Source organism: Podarcis cretensis, assembly GCF_951804945.1.
Source record: "Podarcis cretensis genome assembly, chromosome: 3".
Lineage (NCBI taxonomy): Eukaryota > Metazoa > Chordata > Lepidosauria > Squamata > Lacertidae > Podarcis > Podarcis cretensis.
The window spans coordinates 63,638,559-63,655,784 of NC_137172.1; the positions used below are offsets into that span (position 1 = coordinate 63,638,559).

The window sequence follows — 17,226 nt, forward strand, 5'->3', positions numbered from 1 at the left end:
CTGGGCCCTGAAAACCATCAGGTCACACAGGAAAGAGTACATCTAAGAAAACGCGGACAGCAGGTACTCTGCCAGCTCCTAACAGCCGCCTCAGGCATTGCCCCACAGACGCCTATTAAGGGTTAGGGCGGAGGAAAGTGGCTCCCTCGTCAAAGGAGGCGCTCGGTCCCGCGACTCTTCCTCCAAAGCGTCCCGTCTGCTCCACCTTCTCCGTGGAGGAGGAAACCACCCCGTCGTCGTGTGAGAGAAAACCGCTCAGCTGCTGCGACCTGCTGCGGTCCTTCAGGCCGGCCTGCGGCTCTACTGGCGCCTGCTTCTGCCCGCTTTGGCGCGGCACGCGGCCCCCTTCGCCCGGCGGCCATGTGACCACGCACACAGGCGCACACGCCGCCCGCTCTCGATGTGCGGCGCCGAAGCCCTTCCCTGGTTCTCGGCTCTGGGGCTGCTGCTGCTGCTGCGCCTGGCCGTCGTTCCCGCCCCTGCTGAGCCGGTGGCGCCAGGTGAGTCCCGGCACAAGGGAAGGCGCATCGCGCTTTGAGCTTCCTCGCCTGTTTCTGCCATTCTGTTCGCGCTCTTTCAAGGCTTCGTCTGCAGTCTCGGCGAAGGTTGCGAGGTCAGCTGGCAGGATAATAACCCTGGCGAGGAAAGTGTAGCTTTCTTCTTCAGAATCCTGTCCTGTGGGCTCTTTGTGTTCTGGACTGAGCTATGTGCTGTTGCCTGGGGGTAGTTTGATTCTGGCCTCGCTTCTGGAAGCTGCTTAAATGCCGCTGTTCCAGTTTGGAGCGGATAAACAAGAGTGCTTCTGAGCACATGCGGAGTATCTTCGTCACCGCACGGATTACAAGTGCTGTGCAAGCCTTCAAAGCACAGGAGAGTCCTGATGGGACAGAGAGCTCTGAGAGGAATAGCTTCTCTTCGGCTCCCTGCCCCCTTCTATTCCTCAAGGTTTCCTACATTCATGGAAACCAACTCTTAGAGGCGGAGATCCCTTCTGCCCCACAGTAAAATATTTGAGGGAGCGCTCCCCCCCCCCCAGTTGGTGGGCATTGCCATTCAAATGGTATATGTGCACTGCATCTTGTAGTTGATTATGTGGGGGGGGGGGCTTACATGTCTCTCCCACCCCCCAGAATTTTATTCAAGTTGGCACCCTTGCCCAGATTGCTTGATATACAAAAACAAGTACTGCCTGTTCTTTTAAAGTTAACAGGTTATTTTTATGCATGCCTACTTAGAAGTAAGTCCCACTGAATTAACTAGATCTTAAGTGTCAGGGGTCCCTTTAATTTTACCCTTTGAAGTGTAAGTCTCTGGGTTTGCAACTGGAATAGGTTTAAGTCCCAAGTATGCATGCCAAAGGCACAAATGCAGTAAAGTTTCTGTAGTTATTTGGAGTTGTAAAACTATTGTTTTTAGTGTGTGTGTGTGTATGTGTGTTTTGAATCCTCTCTCCTTACTAAATACTCTTTGGCACTCCCGCTGTCCTCTCTTGAAACCTCTCTTAAAATCTGTAAGAAATGCATCTGGCACCTTAATAGAAAATGCTGGGAAATATGGTTCCTGCGTTACTACACAGCACAGTGTGTCTCAGTGAGATGGAAATTATGCATCATCTTTGCTGCTTTGGCTGCTAAGAGTCTAAATATTCATATTTTGCTATTCATATTGCAGTACAATGCATGCCTATTTTGTCGAAAGTCAGATTTTGAGGAAGCAGGGTCCATGGTCTGGTCAGGTTTCTGTTTTACACAGAAAAGTAGGAGAGTGAGAGTGAGAGCTTTTCCTTTTTTTTTTAACAAATTTTTTATTAATTTCCAATTTTTTAACATAGACAAAAACAACATAAAAACAAACACAAAAAATCATGTTTTCTTTACCTTATTTCCATAACCCTCTTTTCCCGGACTTCCCCATACCTTCCCCTTTTTGCATCCTTAATTTTAAACCATTATTCAGCAACCCTTCTTAGCCAGTTAAATATAAATTCATTCTCCTTTTCAATTCCACCCTAAAGTTAAACACAATTTGCCGCTGCAATTCTACGTCTTCCTTTCCCTCAGCATTTTAGCACTCCTCAATTTTATAATAGTTCTTAAGATACATCTTAAACTTCTTCCAGTCTTCTTCCACAGTCTCTTTCTCTTGGTCGCGGATTCTGCCGGTCATTTCTGCCAGTCCCATAAAGTCAATCACTTTCGCCTGCCATTCCTCCAGCGTGGGTAACTCTTGTGTCTTCCAATACTTTGCTAGAAGAATCCTTGCTGCCGTAGTAGCGTACAAAAAGAAATTCTTATCCTTCTTCGGCACCAGCTGGCCGACCATACCCAAAAGAAATGCCTCTGGTTTCTTGTTAAAGGTGCACTTAAGCACTTTCTTAATCTCATTATAAATCATTTCCCAGAAGGCCTTAATCTTTGGGCAGGTCCACCAAAGGTGGAAAAAGGTACCTTCAGTCTCTTTACATTTCCAACATTTGTTATTGGGCAGATGATAAATCTTCGCAAGCTTGACTGGGGTCATGTACCACCTGTAAATCATTTTCATAATGTTTTCTCGTAAGGCATTACATGCCGTGAATTTAATACCTGTGGTCCATAACTGCTCCCAGTCAGCAAACATAATGTCATGACCTATGTCCTGTGCCCATTTAACCATAGCTGATTTCACTGTCTCATCTATTGTATTCCACTTCAACAGCAAGTTATACATTCTTGATAAATTCTTAGTATTGGGTTCTAACAGTTCTGTTTCTAGTTTCGATTTCTCCACCTGGAAACCAATTTTCCTGTCTTGTTTGTAGGCCTCCATTATTTGAAAATAATGGAGCCAATCTCGTACCTTGGACTTTATTTTCTCATAACTTTGTAATTTAAGTTCACCACCTTCTTGTTCTAAAATTTCAGAATATTTCGGCCAATTAGTTCTCATATTAAGTTTCTTTACCTCCTTGGCCTCCATAGGTGAGAGCCACCTGGGAGTTTTATTTTCCAATAAATCTTTGTACCGTATCCAAACATTGTATAGTGCTTTCCTGACAATGTGATTTTTAAAACCCTTATACACTTTAACCTTGTCATACCAGATATATGCATGCCAACCAAAGTTGTTATCAAATCCTTCCAAATCTAGAATGTCTGCATTTTCAAGAAGTAGCCAATCTTTTAACCAGCAGAAAGCTGCCGATTCATAGTAGAGTCTTAAGTCCGGCAGGGCAAACCCCCCTCTTTCTTTAGAATCGGTAAGTATCTTAAACTTAATTCTGGGCTTTTTGCCCTGCCAGACAAATTTAGATATATCTTTCTGCCACTTCTTGAAACAGTCCAGTTTATCAACAATTTGTAATGTCTGAAACAAAAATAACATTCTAGGCAATACATTCATTTTAATTACTGCGATTCGACCTAACAAGGAAAGCTTCAGGTTTGACCATATTTCTAAGTCTTTCTTTATCTCAGTCCAGCACTTATCATAGTTATCCTTAAATAAGTTTACATTCTTAGATGTCATGTTAATCCCCAGGTATTTTACACTCTTTGCCACCACTAACCCAGTTTCCTCTTGGAATCTCTCTCTTTCAACATTTGTTAAGTTTTTTCCCAGTACCTTGGTTTTTTGTTTATTCAACTTAAATCCTGCGACCTGGCCGAATACTTGAATTAATTCTAGAGCTCTTTTGGTACTAGTGTCTGGCTCTTGCAAGGTCAATACTAAGTCATCTGCAAAGGCCTTCAATTTGTAGTGTCTGGCTCCGACCTGAATCCCTTTTACCAGCTGGTCCCCCCTAATCATATTTAGCAGAACCTCCAGGACCGATATAAAAAGTAATGGGGATATTGGGCACCCCTGACGTGTCCCTTTTTCTATAGGTAATTCATCCATGACCACATTATTTACAATTAACTTTGCCTTTTGCTCAGAATAAATTGCACTTATACCATTTTCAAACCTTTGGCCTACCCCCATCCCATGGAGATTCTTTTTCATAAATTTCCAAGATATATTGTCAAAGGCTTTCTCCGCGTCCACAAAAATTAAAACTGCCTTTGTATTAATGTTCACTGTCAACATTTCTATAATGTCAATTATATTCCTTACATTGGTAGATATATGTCTACCCGGGAGAAAGCCTGCCTGATCTTTATGGATCTCCTCCACCAGCACCTTCTTTAATCTTTTTGCCAAAATGTCTGCAAAAATTTTATAATCCACATTAAGTAGTGATATAGGGCGGTAGTTCTTGATCTGTTTTTTATCAACCTCAGTCTTTGGTATAAGTGTAATGAAGGCTTCTTTCCACGTCTCAGGTGCCCTTTTCCCCTCTAATATCTCGTTACAAACCTCCTTAAGCGGCTGTATTATCCAGTCCTTCAAAGCTTTGTAGTATCTGGAGGTTAATCCATCTGGCCCTGGAGATTTCCCCAGTTGCATATTTTGAATGGCACCCTCAATTTCTTGTTCAGTTATTTTCTCATTTAAAAGCAACATACTTTGTTGCGAAATTTTTTGTAATCCATGTTTCTTGAGAAATTCTTCCATTTCTCTTTCGTTTTCCGGCCCTTGTGCGTACAGTCTTCTGAAATAACTCTGAAAGCAATTACTGATCTCATTTGGTTTAGAAATGTTCTTTCCGTGTACCTCCAAACTTGTGACTGTGTTCAATTTCTGTCTCTTCTTCAATTGCCATGATAGGAGTTTTCCACATTTATCTGCCGATTCGAATGTCTTTTGTCTCATTCGTTTAATTTTCCATTCAATCTCCTGGTTCATCAATTCCATATATTGCTTCTGATACAGTTTAATTTCTCTCAAGATCTCATGTGACTTTGGGTTAGATCTCAATTTCTTTTCACTGTCTTTTATCTTTTCCAAAATTTTATCTTTCTTCTCCTGCTGTTTCCTCCTTTTCAAGGAATTCTGCTGTATCAGGAAACCCCTCATCACGGCCTTGCTTGCGTCCCAGATCACTCGTTTCTCCACTTCTGTCCTCAGATTTATCTCAAAGTAGTCCTTCAAGGTCTTTTGGGCCTTTTGGTACACCTCTGGATCTCTAAATAAGGTGTCATTCATTCTCCATCTGAAGGAACCAGCTGTTGTTATTTTCATTTCCATCTTCACCGCGTTATGGTCGGAGCATGTCTTTGGGCAGATTTCCACTTTCTTTATCTTTGGAGCCATTCCACTAGTAATCCATATTTGATCTATTCTTGTCCAGGTCATCTGTGATTCTGAAAAGAATGTTCCCTCCCTCTCGAGAGGATTTCTTGTTCTCCAAATGTCAATCAGGTCCAAGTTGTCAGTCATTTCAAAGAAAGTCTTAGGTAATCTCCCATCCTTGGAGATCACCTGTCTTTGTGCTTTGTCCATATTTGTAGAGACGACACCATGAGAGTGAGAGCTTTTCCATCCCTGAGCAAGAGATAGCATCACTTTTGCAGCAAGAAATCATATGTAGAGGTGGTGATGTCCTTTTAAGTTGAGTACAAATAGTAGCAACTGGCGTGTTGAGGCAGCTCATATGAATGAATTTACTTTATTACGGTCACAGACCAGCATAAGCGGCAGCTCATATAATCCACACTTTTTTTGTTCAGTAGATGCGAAGGATACTGAGGACACAAATGCCATCTATACCAAAGGAGGGGAAAGTCTGATCTCCACTAAAGGAGCAGGTTACCTGGCCTTTGTTAAATGGACGCAGGTGGTGCTTTGGTCTAAACCACTGAGCTTCTTGGGCTTGCTGATCGGAAGGTTGGTGGTTGAATCTGTGCGACGGAGTGAGCTCCCATTGCTCTGTCCCAGTTTGAAAGCATGCCAGTGCAAGTAGATAAATAAGTATCACTGCGGCCGGAAGGTAAATGGCGTTTCCGTGCATTCTGGTTTCCATCATGGTGTCCCATTGTGCCAGAAGTGGTTTAGTCATGCTGGCCACATGACACGGAAAGCTGTCTGTGGGCAAACGCCGGCTCCCTTAGCCTGAAAGCGAGATGAACACTGCAACCCCATAGTTGCCTTTGACTGGACTTAACTGTCTAGGGGTCCTTCACCTTTTACCTTACGTTTGTGAAGAGAGACCATCATTGCATATGAAGTGTGGGTGCTATGCTTCTTTCCTGAGCAAAGTGATAGCAAGAGTCATTACATCACAATGCCAGGGACACATAGATTAGTTTACATGCTACAACTAACACCAGTCTAACATGGTCATAAAACTGAGACAGTTTTGGTTGCAATCAGAATCCTGAATTGCCATCAGCCAGAATCCTTGGCAGCTGCCTCTGCAGACAGGGAAAACTGGCCAACGTTTAAAACTTGTTGGCCTGTCCATCCAGATGATCAGCTTTTCAAAATGCACATTAACAAATGGTGGCATCCTTATTGTCCACACATGTTAACTTGTTTGTTTTTCCCAACAGCATTGCGTTGTACTTTGCCCAGTCCTAGGAATGTTCATTTTGTCTCCAGAAACCTGAAGAATGTCTTACACTGGTTGCCGCCAGAAGGGATTCCTGAGGACAAATTAATTTATAGTGTGAAGTATTTAGTGTATGTTTTGCTGTTGATTTTTCTGTACTACCAATACTAGTTTGTGGGTTTGTTTTTTTAATGGTGCTTTAAATGTGCAACATGCTTCATCGTGCTTTCTTTTGCAGCAGTAACCTCAAGGTTGAAGTTGAAGCTGGCGTAGCTTCATTCAGTAGACCGGCTCCTTTAAAATATAAACAGATCTTGGATTCTGCCAAGACAGTGATCAACAGGAGTCCCTAGCATCTCTGTCTGTCTCCCCCACATGCCCTCTCCTTGCTAGCACCTGAAAGGGAAAAATCACGAGTGGTTCTTGATATTACATGAATTATTGAACGTAAGCATAGCAGTAAGAGGCATGGGATACATTGCACATTTTCAGTATGATAATCCAAAATTAATCACTGGACATTGTAGGGAAACACCCAAGCAACTTTAGTCTGATATGTATGAGCAATTGAATCATAGATTCATAGAGTTGGAAGGGACAACAAGGGTCATCCAGTCCAACCCCCTGTAATGCAGGAATCTTTCACCCAACATGGTGCTCAAACACACGACCCTGAGATTAAGAGCCTCGTGCTCTACCAGCTGAGCTGCCTTACTTTGATTGTTCAACATTTTAACTTGCATTGATTAAATTATATATATTTTGTTTCAATTCTTGCAAGCCACTGCAACAGCACTGCTTGAAAGTGCCTTATAAATTGAATGAATAGTTCATACTGTCATAATCACTTCAGCACATAGTTAAACTACAGAATTCACTCCCACAAGAAGTAGCAATGGCCATGAACTCAGGTGGATGTTTTTAAAGATTAGACAAATTGCTATAGGATAAGGCTACCAATTGTTAGTTGCCATGATCATAGAATGAGTACTGACCTTTTCTCTTTCTATTGACTATTTAAAATTCAGATATGGCACAGCTAGATGGATTAAGGATGCAGAATGCAGAAATATCAGTCAGACCTGGTGTGACCTCTCACGTGGAACAAGTGACCATAAGGAGCTATATCATGCCAGAGTAAAAGCGTTTCTGAATGGAAGTTGTTCCAGCTGGACAGAATCTCCTCGGTTTAATCCATTAACAGACAGTAAGGAAACACCTAAGGAATGCTATGTGTTCATAATAGTATTGAAAGTTTCCAGAGGGCAGATTACCAGTCAGAACTCATGTTGTGCAACAGATTCCACTAAAATGCTTGCGATAAAATTTGATATGATGGTTGCTTAAGCAGGCACTAGTTTAAACATGGCTTGAAAACTGCATTTATTATTCTTTCTACATAGCAAAGTGATTAGGGCTTTGATCACAGAGATCCTGTGTCAACACTGGATTTGAATCACAGCTTTGTCATTTGCATAAACAGCCCACTTGCCCAACTTCTTTGAGGTTCACACTGGATTTAGCATTAATTGCATAAAAGCAGGGGCAAACTAGGCTTTATTTAATCCAGCTCAAAGACCCAATTTGGCACCCTCCTCACACGCATTTGCGTACACAGAGAGAGAGAGAGAGAGAGAGAGAGAGAGAGAGAGAGGCTGGAAGCTTAGTGGTGCCCCTCTGGAGACTTCACCTGGGGCAAAAAACTTGGCTAGTCCCTGCCCCCCCCCCAGCTATGGCACTGCATGAAAGCAACTAGCACACACATCTTTGTTATGTGAGTAGTGTAAAGTCTGGCGGGTGGGGAGTTTAACTCTTTCTCTTCCATTACACTCCCAACAAAAATCACTTCGCCAAAGCTGTTATTTGCATTTCAGGGGAGCTGTCTTGCTCATGCTTTTTAGCTTACATTGGAGTTGGACTGATTGGCTGCTTTTAATATTATTGGGTGGAATGTGTTTCTAAAGCACAATTTGTATTGTGACTGTATTTTGGATTTTTCATGTTTGTAAACTAGCTTAAGGCTTTTGCCTTTAAAGGCAGCCTAAAAGTAGTTAGGCTGTTAATAAGAGTTTGTAATTCACCACGGCTCACCCTGCTATTATGAAAAGTGTGATAGCCTGTTGGACTGTTGATTCTGGGTGCCATGAAAGGGCAATAAATTAAACGATTTATCGTAAGGTTGAAGGGGAGAGAGGTGCTTATGGAGTTTTCTGCCTCAGTTGCTAAAATAACTTCACCAGCTTTTGAGTGTTACAAATCAAGGCTTGGGCAGGGATGGTGGAGCAGGGAGGGGCCCCATTTGCTGCTCTGCAACCACACATCAAAACAAAAGACTGATGAGGGAATATTATCACAGTTGGCTATAGTTGTTTTCTTGTCACTATGCACACTCTAATATATACTTGCTTTTCTTTTCCAGCTAAAATTGATCCACCCGCATTTGCCTTGTCTTCTGCTGAAAAATCTATTTCAGTCATTGTGGCTGCACCTAAGACATGGAGCAGAAACTCCAGAAATGAGCCTAATTATCTGCATGAAATATATCCCACCCTACAATATAACGTATCTGTATTCAACACTAAAAAAAAGACACAGGTAAAACTTGATTAGAAAGGGGTATTAAGCAATTTAAATTGGTTCTGGATTAATTGGAGATGGTCATGTTATTAGGATGTTGAGAAGGGGCAGTTGTCTGCTTTGCAGATATGTATGTGGATGGATGATGAAGACGAAGGATAGTTCTTGGGAGCGCAGCATAATGGGGAGTGTGAGCAATGAGGGTGAAAATAACATGGTGCTTAGTCATGTAAATGACTTCCCCCTGATCATGATGACAGAAAACCACTACACACGCAAGACAGTTGTGGGAAGTTGCAAATCTGGAGCAGAAGATTACATGTGGGGAAGGGATATTTAATGCTTTGCCTGCGGGCTGGAGTCTTGCCCTCTGCCTTTAAAACCTTCCCCTCACCCAAACTGCTTTTTGTCCCAACAAGAGGAAGAGCCAGGAACTAGCTGTGGCAAAGAAAGAAATGCCAACCTGGGAACCCAGGGCTTGGTGCCATGTCCAAGTAGATGTCTGTGATCTCATCTCAATTATCTGAACTATGAGATGACTGTGGTGGCTGGGAAGAAAGTGAAGATGTGGGGTGAAAGAAAGCCAGCAGTAGAGACCGAAATAGAAAGCTAAGAAAGGAGAAAGATCCTGTTCTTTGGCTGTCATCTCTATCCTGATGGCACTGTGTTTTTAAGCTAGCTCACTTAATCTCAAAATATAGGCCTGCGTAGGATTAAGGCAGGGGTTGGCAACCTAAGGCCCATTGGCCACAAGCAGCCCATGGGGGTTGTTGAACCAGCCCATGGACCCCCACCGCCTGCTTGGGGATCTCTGCCACCCGCTCAGTTGGCTTCCATGTGCCGTGCTAAACTGGCACGGAGCAGAGCGGGGACCTCCTTCCGCGACGCTGGCTGGCTTCCCAGCTCCTGCAGCCAATGGGAAGCTGCGCATGCCTTCTCTGCGCTGGAAGGAGCTCCCGAAATAGTGTGTGCGCATGTGTGCATGTGTGTGCACTCCGGCCCACCACGGCGTCTGCGGGACCGTGAACCGGCCCAAGCCACAAGAACTTTGCCAACCCCTGGATTAAGGTATAACAATCTGAATGGAGACGCACGTTTTTCTCCACTCTCTGGTGGTTGGTTCATAGATGAAACCATAGGTAGAATGTTCCTGTGTTTCTGTGATTTTCCAATATATTGTTGTATAGTTAAGTTCTGAAGTGTGACAATGCCTTCTTTCCCCTAGTGGATGTTCTGTATTAAAAGCAACAGACTTGATGTGTTCCATTTAGAGTCGAATACAGTGTACTGTGTCACAGTGCAGGTATATATTACTCCACTCCTGTTCAGTGGACTCTCCAAAGATTGCATTGCTACGTTGAAAGGTAAGCAAAGAACTATAAAACACATCTCCAATACAGGATGCAAATTTGTTGCTTCAATATCAAATAGTTCCAAAAATAGATAAAAGTGGTTGAGAAATCCTTTTTTGTACAAGTCATGACAAGATCCTCTTGGCTTTACAGAGGTATATAACCTTGTTTCTTAGTGAAGCTTCTTTCTAAATAACAGTCAGCTGAGGACAAACCATATCTCCAGGCAACCCTAATTGCTGGATCTGTGCCTTAACAATAGGCTAAGAGCTATTACCTTCTCCCTTGAAATTCTAATAGATCATTAAAGAGCCCATGGATCTATAGAAACACCCAGCCACTCAAATGAGGCAAAGGATCATCCAACCCTGTCCAACTGGTGAACCACAGTGAATGATCACCTAGATTAGTGCAAAACAAGTGCTGGAACTGCAGGAGTGGGCCTGATGTGGGTGAAGGGGGGGGGAATCACTGCTCAGAAGCATAGATCATGCCCAGGTAGCAACTGCTGCCACCCCCATTGCAAGAATTTCCAAAGGAACAATACTGTATCATTCTCATTGAGCATTCTTTTACAAGAAAGCTATAGGACTACCACAGGCCATCAAACCACTTCAAATAGTGGCAGTGTGTGTGGGATTCTTTTTTAAGAAAAACCATCCATAGCCATTTCTATAATGTAAGACACAAAAAAGTCATGGAATAGCCCTCTGCCCCACATGCACAGTGGATAAATGAGCCTGCAAAAGTATGAAAGGGAGGATATGTGACCAGTTTTTTCCCAAAACCCCAGAAAGCCACTGCTAGTAAGCCTTGACAATACTGAGCTGGATGAGCCACTTGTCTGATTTGGTATAAGGCAGCTTCCTTTGTTCATATATATTCCAGGTTTATAGAGTTTCCTTGGTTTATAAAATTACTCTTTTCAATGTCAGAAGACCTGGAAGCACCTCTGCCATCTTTCTCTTTCTTATATGATGATAAGGGGGAAACCGGCAGGCAATATCCTCTTCCAGCCCCACCCCACCCCCAAAAAACTGCTAAGGCAGAGATCTTCCAGTGTTCTGTCCAATTACTGCAAAGGCGCCAGGAGGTCACATAATGGCTTGCTTTGAATTGTGTCACCCTGACTAGCTTGTCCTTTAGGTTTTGCTTTTCCCACCCTGATTTACAATGACTCTCCAATGTTCTGTCACCATCACCGCATCATTTCTGGCTATTGGCCTGCTTAGGGGAAGCATCTTTGAACCGTGTTCATTTCCCCATCCATTCCCTCTCAACCTGTAAATTACCCGCAATAGCCTAGTGCTCCATCCTCCAAAAAATTACTGGTCTCCACTTTCCACTCTTCGGTGAAGGAAAATCAAAAGTTATATATTGCCTGCTGCACCCGTTTCAGGTTAGAGTTGCAGAAATAGGCCCGCTTTCTACTGCTTGCCATTTTCAGCATTGCCGTATTAAGTGGCTGCCTTTTGGTTCCATTCGATTCTGAAGAGCCTAATTTTGAATCTTTTATTAGAAACCAGCAAGTCAGCCCTTTTTAGTCCCTGTTAGCAATCTGTGTATCCCTAATAATTGGGGGAAATTAGGCAAAGAAGAATCTGCTGGCAAGGACCTCAATAACTTGCTAGGGAAGAACAGCCTAAATATAGAGTTTAAAAGAACCTAGCCCAGCTGCTCTACGCGTAAAAAGTTACAGAGTACATGTATTTTACCGCATACATACGACTTTTGAAAGGGATAATATTTCCCAAATGCTGTATTATAAGTGAACAAATTGGGAGAAAGAATGGTGTCAAAGTGCTTTTATTGAAGCTACAGGCAACATTTCTTCCTTTTATAATGTTCACCGTTGTTCAAAAATCTTACAATAATTTGTAATACTAAAATTGTTGAAATCTCAACCACTTGTGAAATACTGTTGAGTTGTGGCATGTATTTTTTAATGTTTTGTATTAATAATTGATATCGTTTTTATTATTGTTTTCTTTTTTAATGGAGCCTATTTAGACTTCCATATCCAATTACCAGTAATAAATGCTGATGACTGCTGGATATTTGGAAAAATGAACAGCATCTAATGCACATATTTCTCCACAGATTCGGCTTTCAAGGAGACGGCGACAATCTTACTCGGATATATTTTGCCTGTCCTTCTAACAGTCCTTATTATTTTGGTGTCATGCTGTTGTGTATATAGGTACATTCATATCACAAAGCAAAATTACCCTACAAACTTGGTAAGGGTTCTTTATTATCCCTGTAGTATGTAATGTATCACATGGTTAAGGCCCAGTCCAAACGCTTAAAAACTCCCCGTGTGAAAATATTTATTAATTAATATTAATCAACCAAAGGCCTGGTTGAAGAGGAACATTTTCGCCTGGGGCTCGGTTACTTGGATTGGGGTCAAGAAACTGGGGCAAAGAGTTGGAACCCACCTGCCCCCATCATCATGCCCCCAGTCCATATTGGGGGCGGGGGCTGCAAGTGCTTTTTCCAAAAGCCCAAGACGTTCCCCATGTTATTGCTACATCATATTTAGTATGGAGCCATATTAATTAGTCTGGGTTCTTTTCCAAGACATAGAAGAAAAGGCAAATGCTGGCTACCCTCAATTGGTTGTGCCTCTCAGACATAGGGCTGCTGAGAGCCTTTTTAAGTGGAGATGTCAGAGCCTAAACTAGTACTTTGTATAAGCAAGGTAAGTGCTATGCTACTGAGCTGTGGCCCTTCCCCTATGACACTCTTGATCTCAGGGTCATGGGTTCGAGCCCCACATTGGACAAAAAGATTCCTGCATCGTAGGGGGTAGGACTAGATGACCCTTGGTGTGCCTTCCAACTCTACAATTCTATTATATTATTATTCACCCACCCACCCAATGTGTGTGTGTGCTGCATTTTCTTATTTCACCTAATAGGCCAATGTTTAGTAGTCTTCCACAAACTTGCTGATAAGCATCAAACAGAAAATTATTCTGAAGAATCTTTGCCTTAAGCAAGGACTAAAGTATTCTCGGGCAAAAAGTACTGAAAAGCCAGCAGCAAGGCTATATTTGCACATAAAGATGCATTAAAAAAAGAAATCAATGACCACAAATTATGAATGGATGAATTAATTGCTGAGAAAAAAAAGAAATTAAGAAATGTAGAAGCACTGAACCGGATCTCCGCTGCCCCCAGCTATTCCAGCCCTTGGAATTTGCAACACATTCATCCAGCAAACTACCTGGCTTTAGTGTCTGCCATTTAAAATGCACTACAATCTTCTTTACTTAAACATTTTTCCAACTTGCAGCCAAGCATAGGAACTAATCCGTTCAATTAAAAATCTACAAATGTAATTCCTTGCTTTTTGTCTACAAAAGAGGATAAAAGTAATGGGCCCTGACAATTGTTTTCCTTTTAATTGTTTTCCTTGTTGAACATATTGGAAGACTACTGCCACTATTTATACATTATATTAGAAGGATGGTCCTGTGGGGAAGGGCTGCAACTTGGTGGCAGAGTATGTGCAAAGGGTCCCAAATTTGATCCCTGTTATCTCCAGGTAGGGATGGGAAAGGCTACCATCTGAAAACTTGGAGAGCAACTACTTGTCAGTATAAACAATACTGAGCTGATGGCACCAGTGGTCTGTCTCAGCAAAAGGCACCTTCCTAACATTCCTAGCTATTGTTTGTGCAGCAAAATAATAATAATATAGATCAGTTCTTTTTTGGGGGGGGACACAGGGGTATGCATACCCATAAACATTTTGTGAATCTAAGTTTGGCCTCATTGAGGGGCAGTATTTCAATATGAGTAGGAAAATGAGAGTACCCCTAAACATTTTTTTTAGAAAGAAAGCACTGATATAGTCTTGACTTGTTCCAGAAATTGGTCGAAGGGAAAGGAAAGGAAAGGAAAGGAAAGGAAAGGAAAGGAAAGGCAGTGTATGCAATACTCCCCAATCTGCATAATAGTTGCGATGTGAAAGCACATAAATTTTATACATAGACTAATCCAGCTAACATTATTCAGGACAAAATTCAAGTAAAAGCAGTGAGACTTTGAGAGCAATCCAATGCACACACCCTTATGCCATGCTGAAGGGAGGACATAATATTAGCTGGACGTGCCCTTCCACCCAGCTCTCCTGGCAGAGCCATTCACCACTGTTCTCCCCTTGCCACCCACCAAACAGTTGCCAGCATTAGGCCCAGAAATAGAGTGTTCCAAGTGCAGAGAGACAGTGGGGCTGAACTAGGCCAGAATTCATTGATTCTGAGCTTGTCTGGATGGGAAGTATTGAGATGAGTTCAACTTGAAATGCTAATGTATAGACAAATGTAGAAGACTGCCCATGGGATAATCAGATCTCTACAACCCGCATGCACATTAACACAGTGGTGTGTGTACAGCCTTAGTAAGTAATTAACTTTAGCTGGGTTGGGGATTTAACTTAAAAGTAGAGACTGCAATTAACGGATCTCTCAGTTTTCTTTTTTAAACTATAGCTTGCTTTTTTTCCCCTCCCCAGGTTTTGAAGTATAGTGACAAATGTGAGAGAGGCAATTTGTTGCCTTCCGAAAAAACTGTGATTAACTTCATTACTATTAATATCGCTGAAGAGCAGAAGACCTCTCTGGAGGACACTCATTTACTAGGCAGTGCCCACAGCAGAGATGGATGTTGTGATGGAAACAGTGTTGAGGGAAAAGCTTCAGAAGTGCAACTAGCACAACAGGATTCTCAAGACGCTTGCCTAAATGAGGAAGTTATGTTTGAAAATGAGCAAGATGAGAACAAGCTACCCATGATGAAGCTTGTATCTCAAAGGGCTTCAGGTGAGAAGCACGAGGATGAAGTTGTGGTCTATGAATTTGACTTGAGGGCTGAAGATACAACTCTGGTTCAAGAGAAGCTGAGCTTAAAAGCTGGTATTTGTGCACTAGAGGGACTGCTTCACAAACTGCAAAAAGTACCTCCAGATTTAATAACTGATGGAACAGAACAGACCTACTGTCCCCAGTTTGGTGTGGGAGCTCCAGGTACCCGTTCAGGAGAGCAACCAAGAGAGACCCTTTTGAATAAGATGGGCTCTGGACATAATGGCCTCCAAGTTCCTTCACAAAATTTGGTTCCCAATAAACCAGGCCAAACTTTTTGTCCTCAATGCAGTGTGGTGGCAGATACTTGTTTGGCACATAATCAAAAAGAGTCCTTCTTCGATGAGAAAAGAGCTACACTTGAAAAACCACAAACTTTTGCAAACGTAGTGATGAGAAGTGCAACATCAAAGCATCAAACATGGGCCACCCAGGACCAGGAGGCAGCAAAGAAAGCAAAAGTGGAAGATGAGCAGAGCATAATAATAGATTGGGACCCCCAGACTGGGATACTTAATATACCCTTGTCTAATTTAATAAGTGATGAAATACTTGAGAATGAAAAGTATGAAGATTCTCTGGAGGAGGGACTTCTGTCCAGAGTTTATGAGAGACGGTGCTCTGCTGAGCTGTTAGAGAGAGATGAAGAAAGGTATCTCTTGCACCTTAAAGAACAATGGGGACTGCATATACAAATGCAAACCTAACTTTCTTTCCCATCATGATTTAATTTACTACTAAGTAGAATTATTTTAATTGTTAAGATTAATTGCTTACAGTATGAAGCTGGTGACCATCAAACCATCAATGACTATCAAAGGCCATTGGTTTTAATTATTGGTGAACTCCAACAAAGTAATCTGCTTTTATTCATTCAATAGTCTTGTACCAATGCATGTATTTGTTGAGAATTGCATTGATTCAAACAAAAATATCTTTAAACAAAAAAGCAACACCATACGATAAGGGCATAGAGTACATGCTTGTCAATTTCAGTACTAACTTTAGATGGAAAACACTTGCTAGACTTTGAAAAGAAGTCTAGCAAGAAGTCAGCTTTGAGATGATCTGTTTGCCTCAGATATGACATTGTCCTAGGGTAGTGGGGTAGTAGCTAGAGTTGAACCAAGTGATAGTGTCAGTTAGATGTAAATCAGCAAATAAAAATATTGGGGGCAGGCATTACTTGGCAGAGAGCAACTAACAGCCCCTGGTAGATACAACATTGTAATGGATCTGCCTGTGACTACCAGACATGACTGCTATATGCCATCTCCAGGATCAAAAGCAGCATACTTCTAAATACTAGTTTCAGTGAAACAAATGGAGAGGGTGGCTTGTCCTGTTTGCGGTCTTCCATTGGCATCTGGTTGGCCCCACTGTCTCTGATCCTTTGGTCTGATCTAACAGGATTCTTGTAGCTTGGCTCTCACTCTCCTCTGCTTTTTGGCTGCTGCATTCGTGCAACACCACACATTGTGACTAGTGTATGCTGGGAATAGCACATATAGGAAACAAAGGGGGAAACCCCATAGGCCCTGTTATGTCTCAAGTATGTGAAAATACACCTCCAGTCTTTGGAAACAGAAGTCTATTAAGCCTTTATAAGAAATGGGAGGTTAGCCGTGATCAGTTAATAGACAGAAAAAGCAGAGAACTTCAGCAAATGAAAATAGTATTTTGTCATTTTTGCCCCATGCCTTTTGCATGCAGTATAGCTCTGAAGCAATTAATCGTGTAAAATATATCACTTTTCCATTTCTGCATCAACACAGTACAAGTAAATCAATGTTGACACTTTCAACATCCTGGAGGAAGTCACCTCTATTAGCCTAAAGCATTCTGATCACCTTAAAGTAATCAGGCCTGACACTTTCATCCAACCTGAGGAATTGGCAGCAGTCGGAACCTCTCCATAGGAAAGCATAGTTGCATCCAATATTTTGAACAATTTTGAATAATCAATTACATGGACAATTCAAGCTAATAGAAGAATTCACTAGCTTGAGTTT

At 42.1% G+C, this 17,226-nt stretch overlaps 2 protein-coding genes across 5 annotated transcripts in view; one reads left to right on the forward strand and one right to left on the reverse strand.

Annotated features, from left to right (window-relative positions):
• SLC35D3 (solute carrier family 35 member D3) overlaps positions 1–17,226 on the reverse strand; it is a 231,550-nt gene that overhangs the window by 169,573 nt on the left and 44,751 nt on the right. The window lies entirely within an intron of this gene.
• IL20RA (interleukin 20 receptor subunit alpha) lies at positions 249–15,928 on the forward strand. Of its 4 annotated transcripts, none has more exons than XM_079971176.1 (8): positions 249–500; positions 5,592–5,669; positions 6,414–6,543; positions 7,441–7,619; positions 8,832–9,007; positions 10,215–10,353; positions 12,442–12,581; positions 14,866–15,928. In XM_079971176.1, exons 1-8 carry the CDS (start codon positions 401–403, stop codon positions 15,919–15,921), a joined length of 1,998 nt encoding a protein of 665 aa, XP_079827302.1. In that variant the 5' UTR covers positions 249–400; the 3' UTR covers positions 15,922–15,928. The 4 variants fall into 4 exon arrangements, with proteins under 4 accessions (XP_079827302.1, XP_079827303.1, XP_079827305.1 ...); XM_079971177.1 differs by having other exon boundaries at positions 5,595–5,669; XM_079971178.1 differs by lacking the exon at positions 249–500 and adding an exon at positions 668–1,756 and having other exon boundaries at positions 5,375–5,669.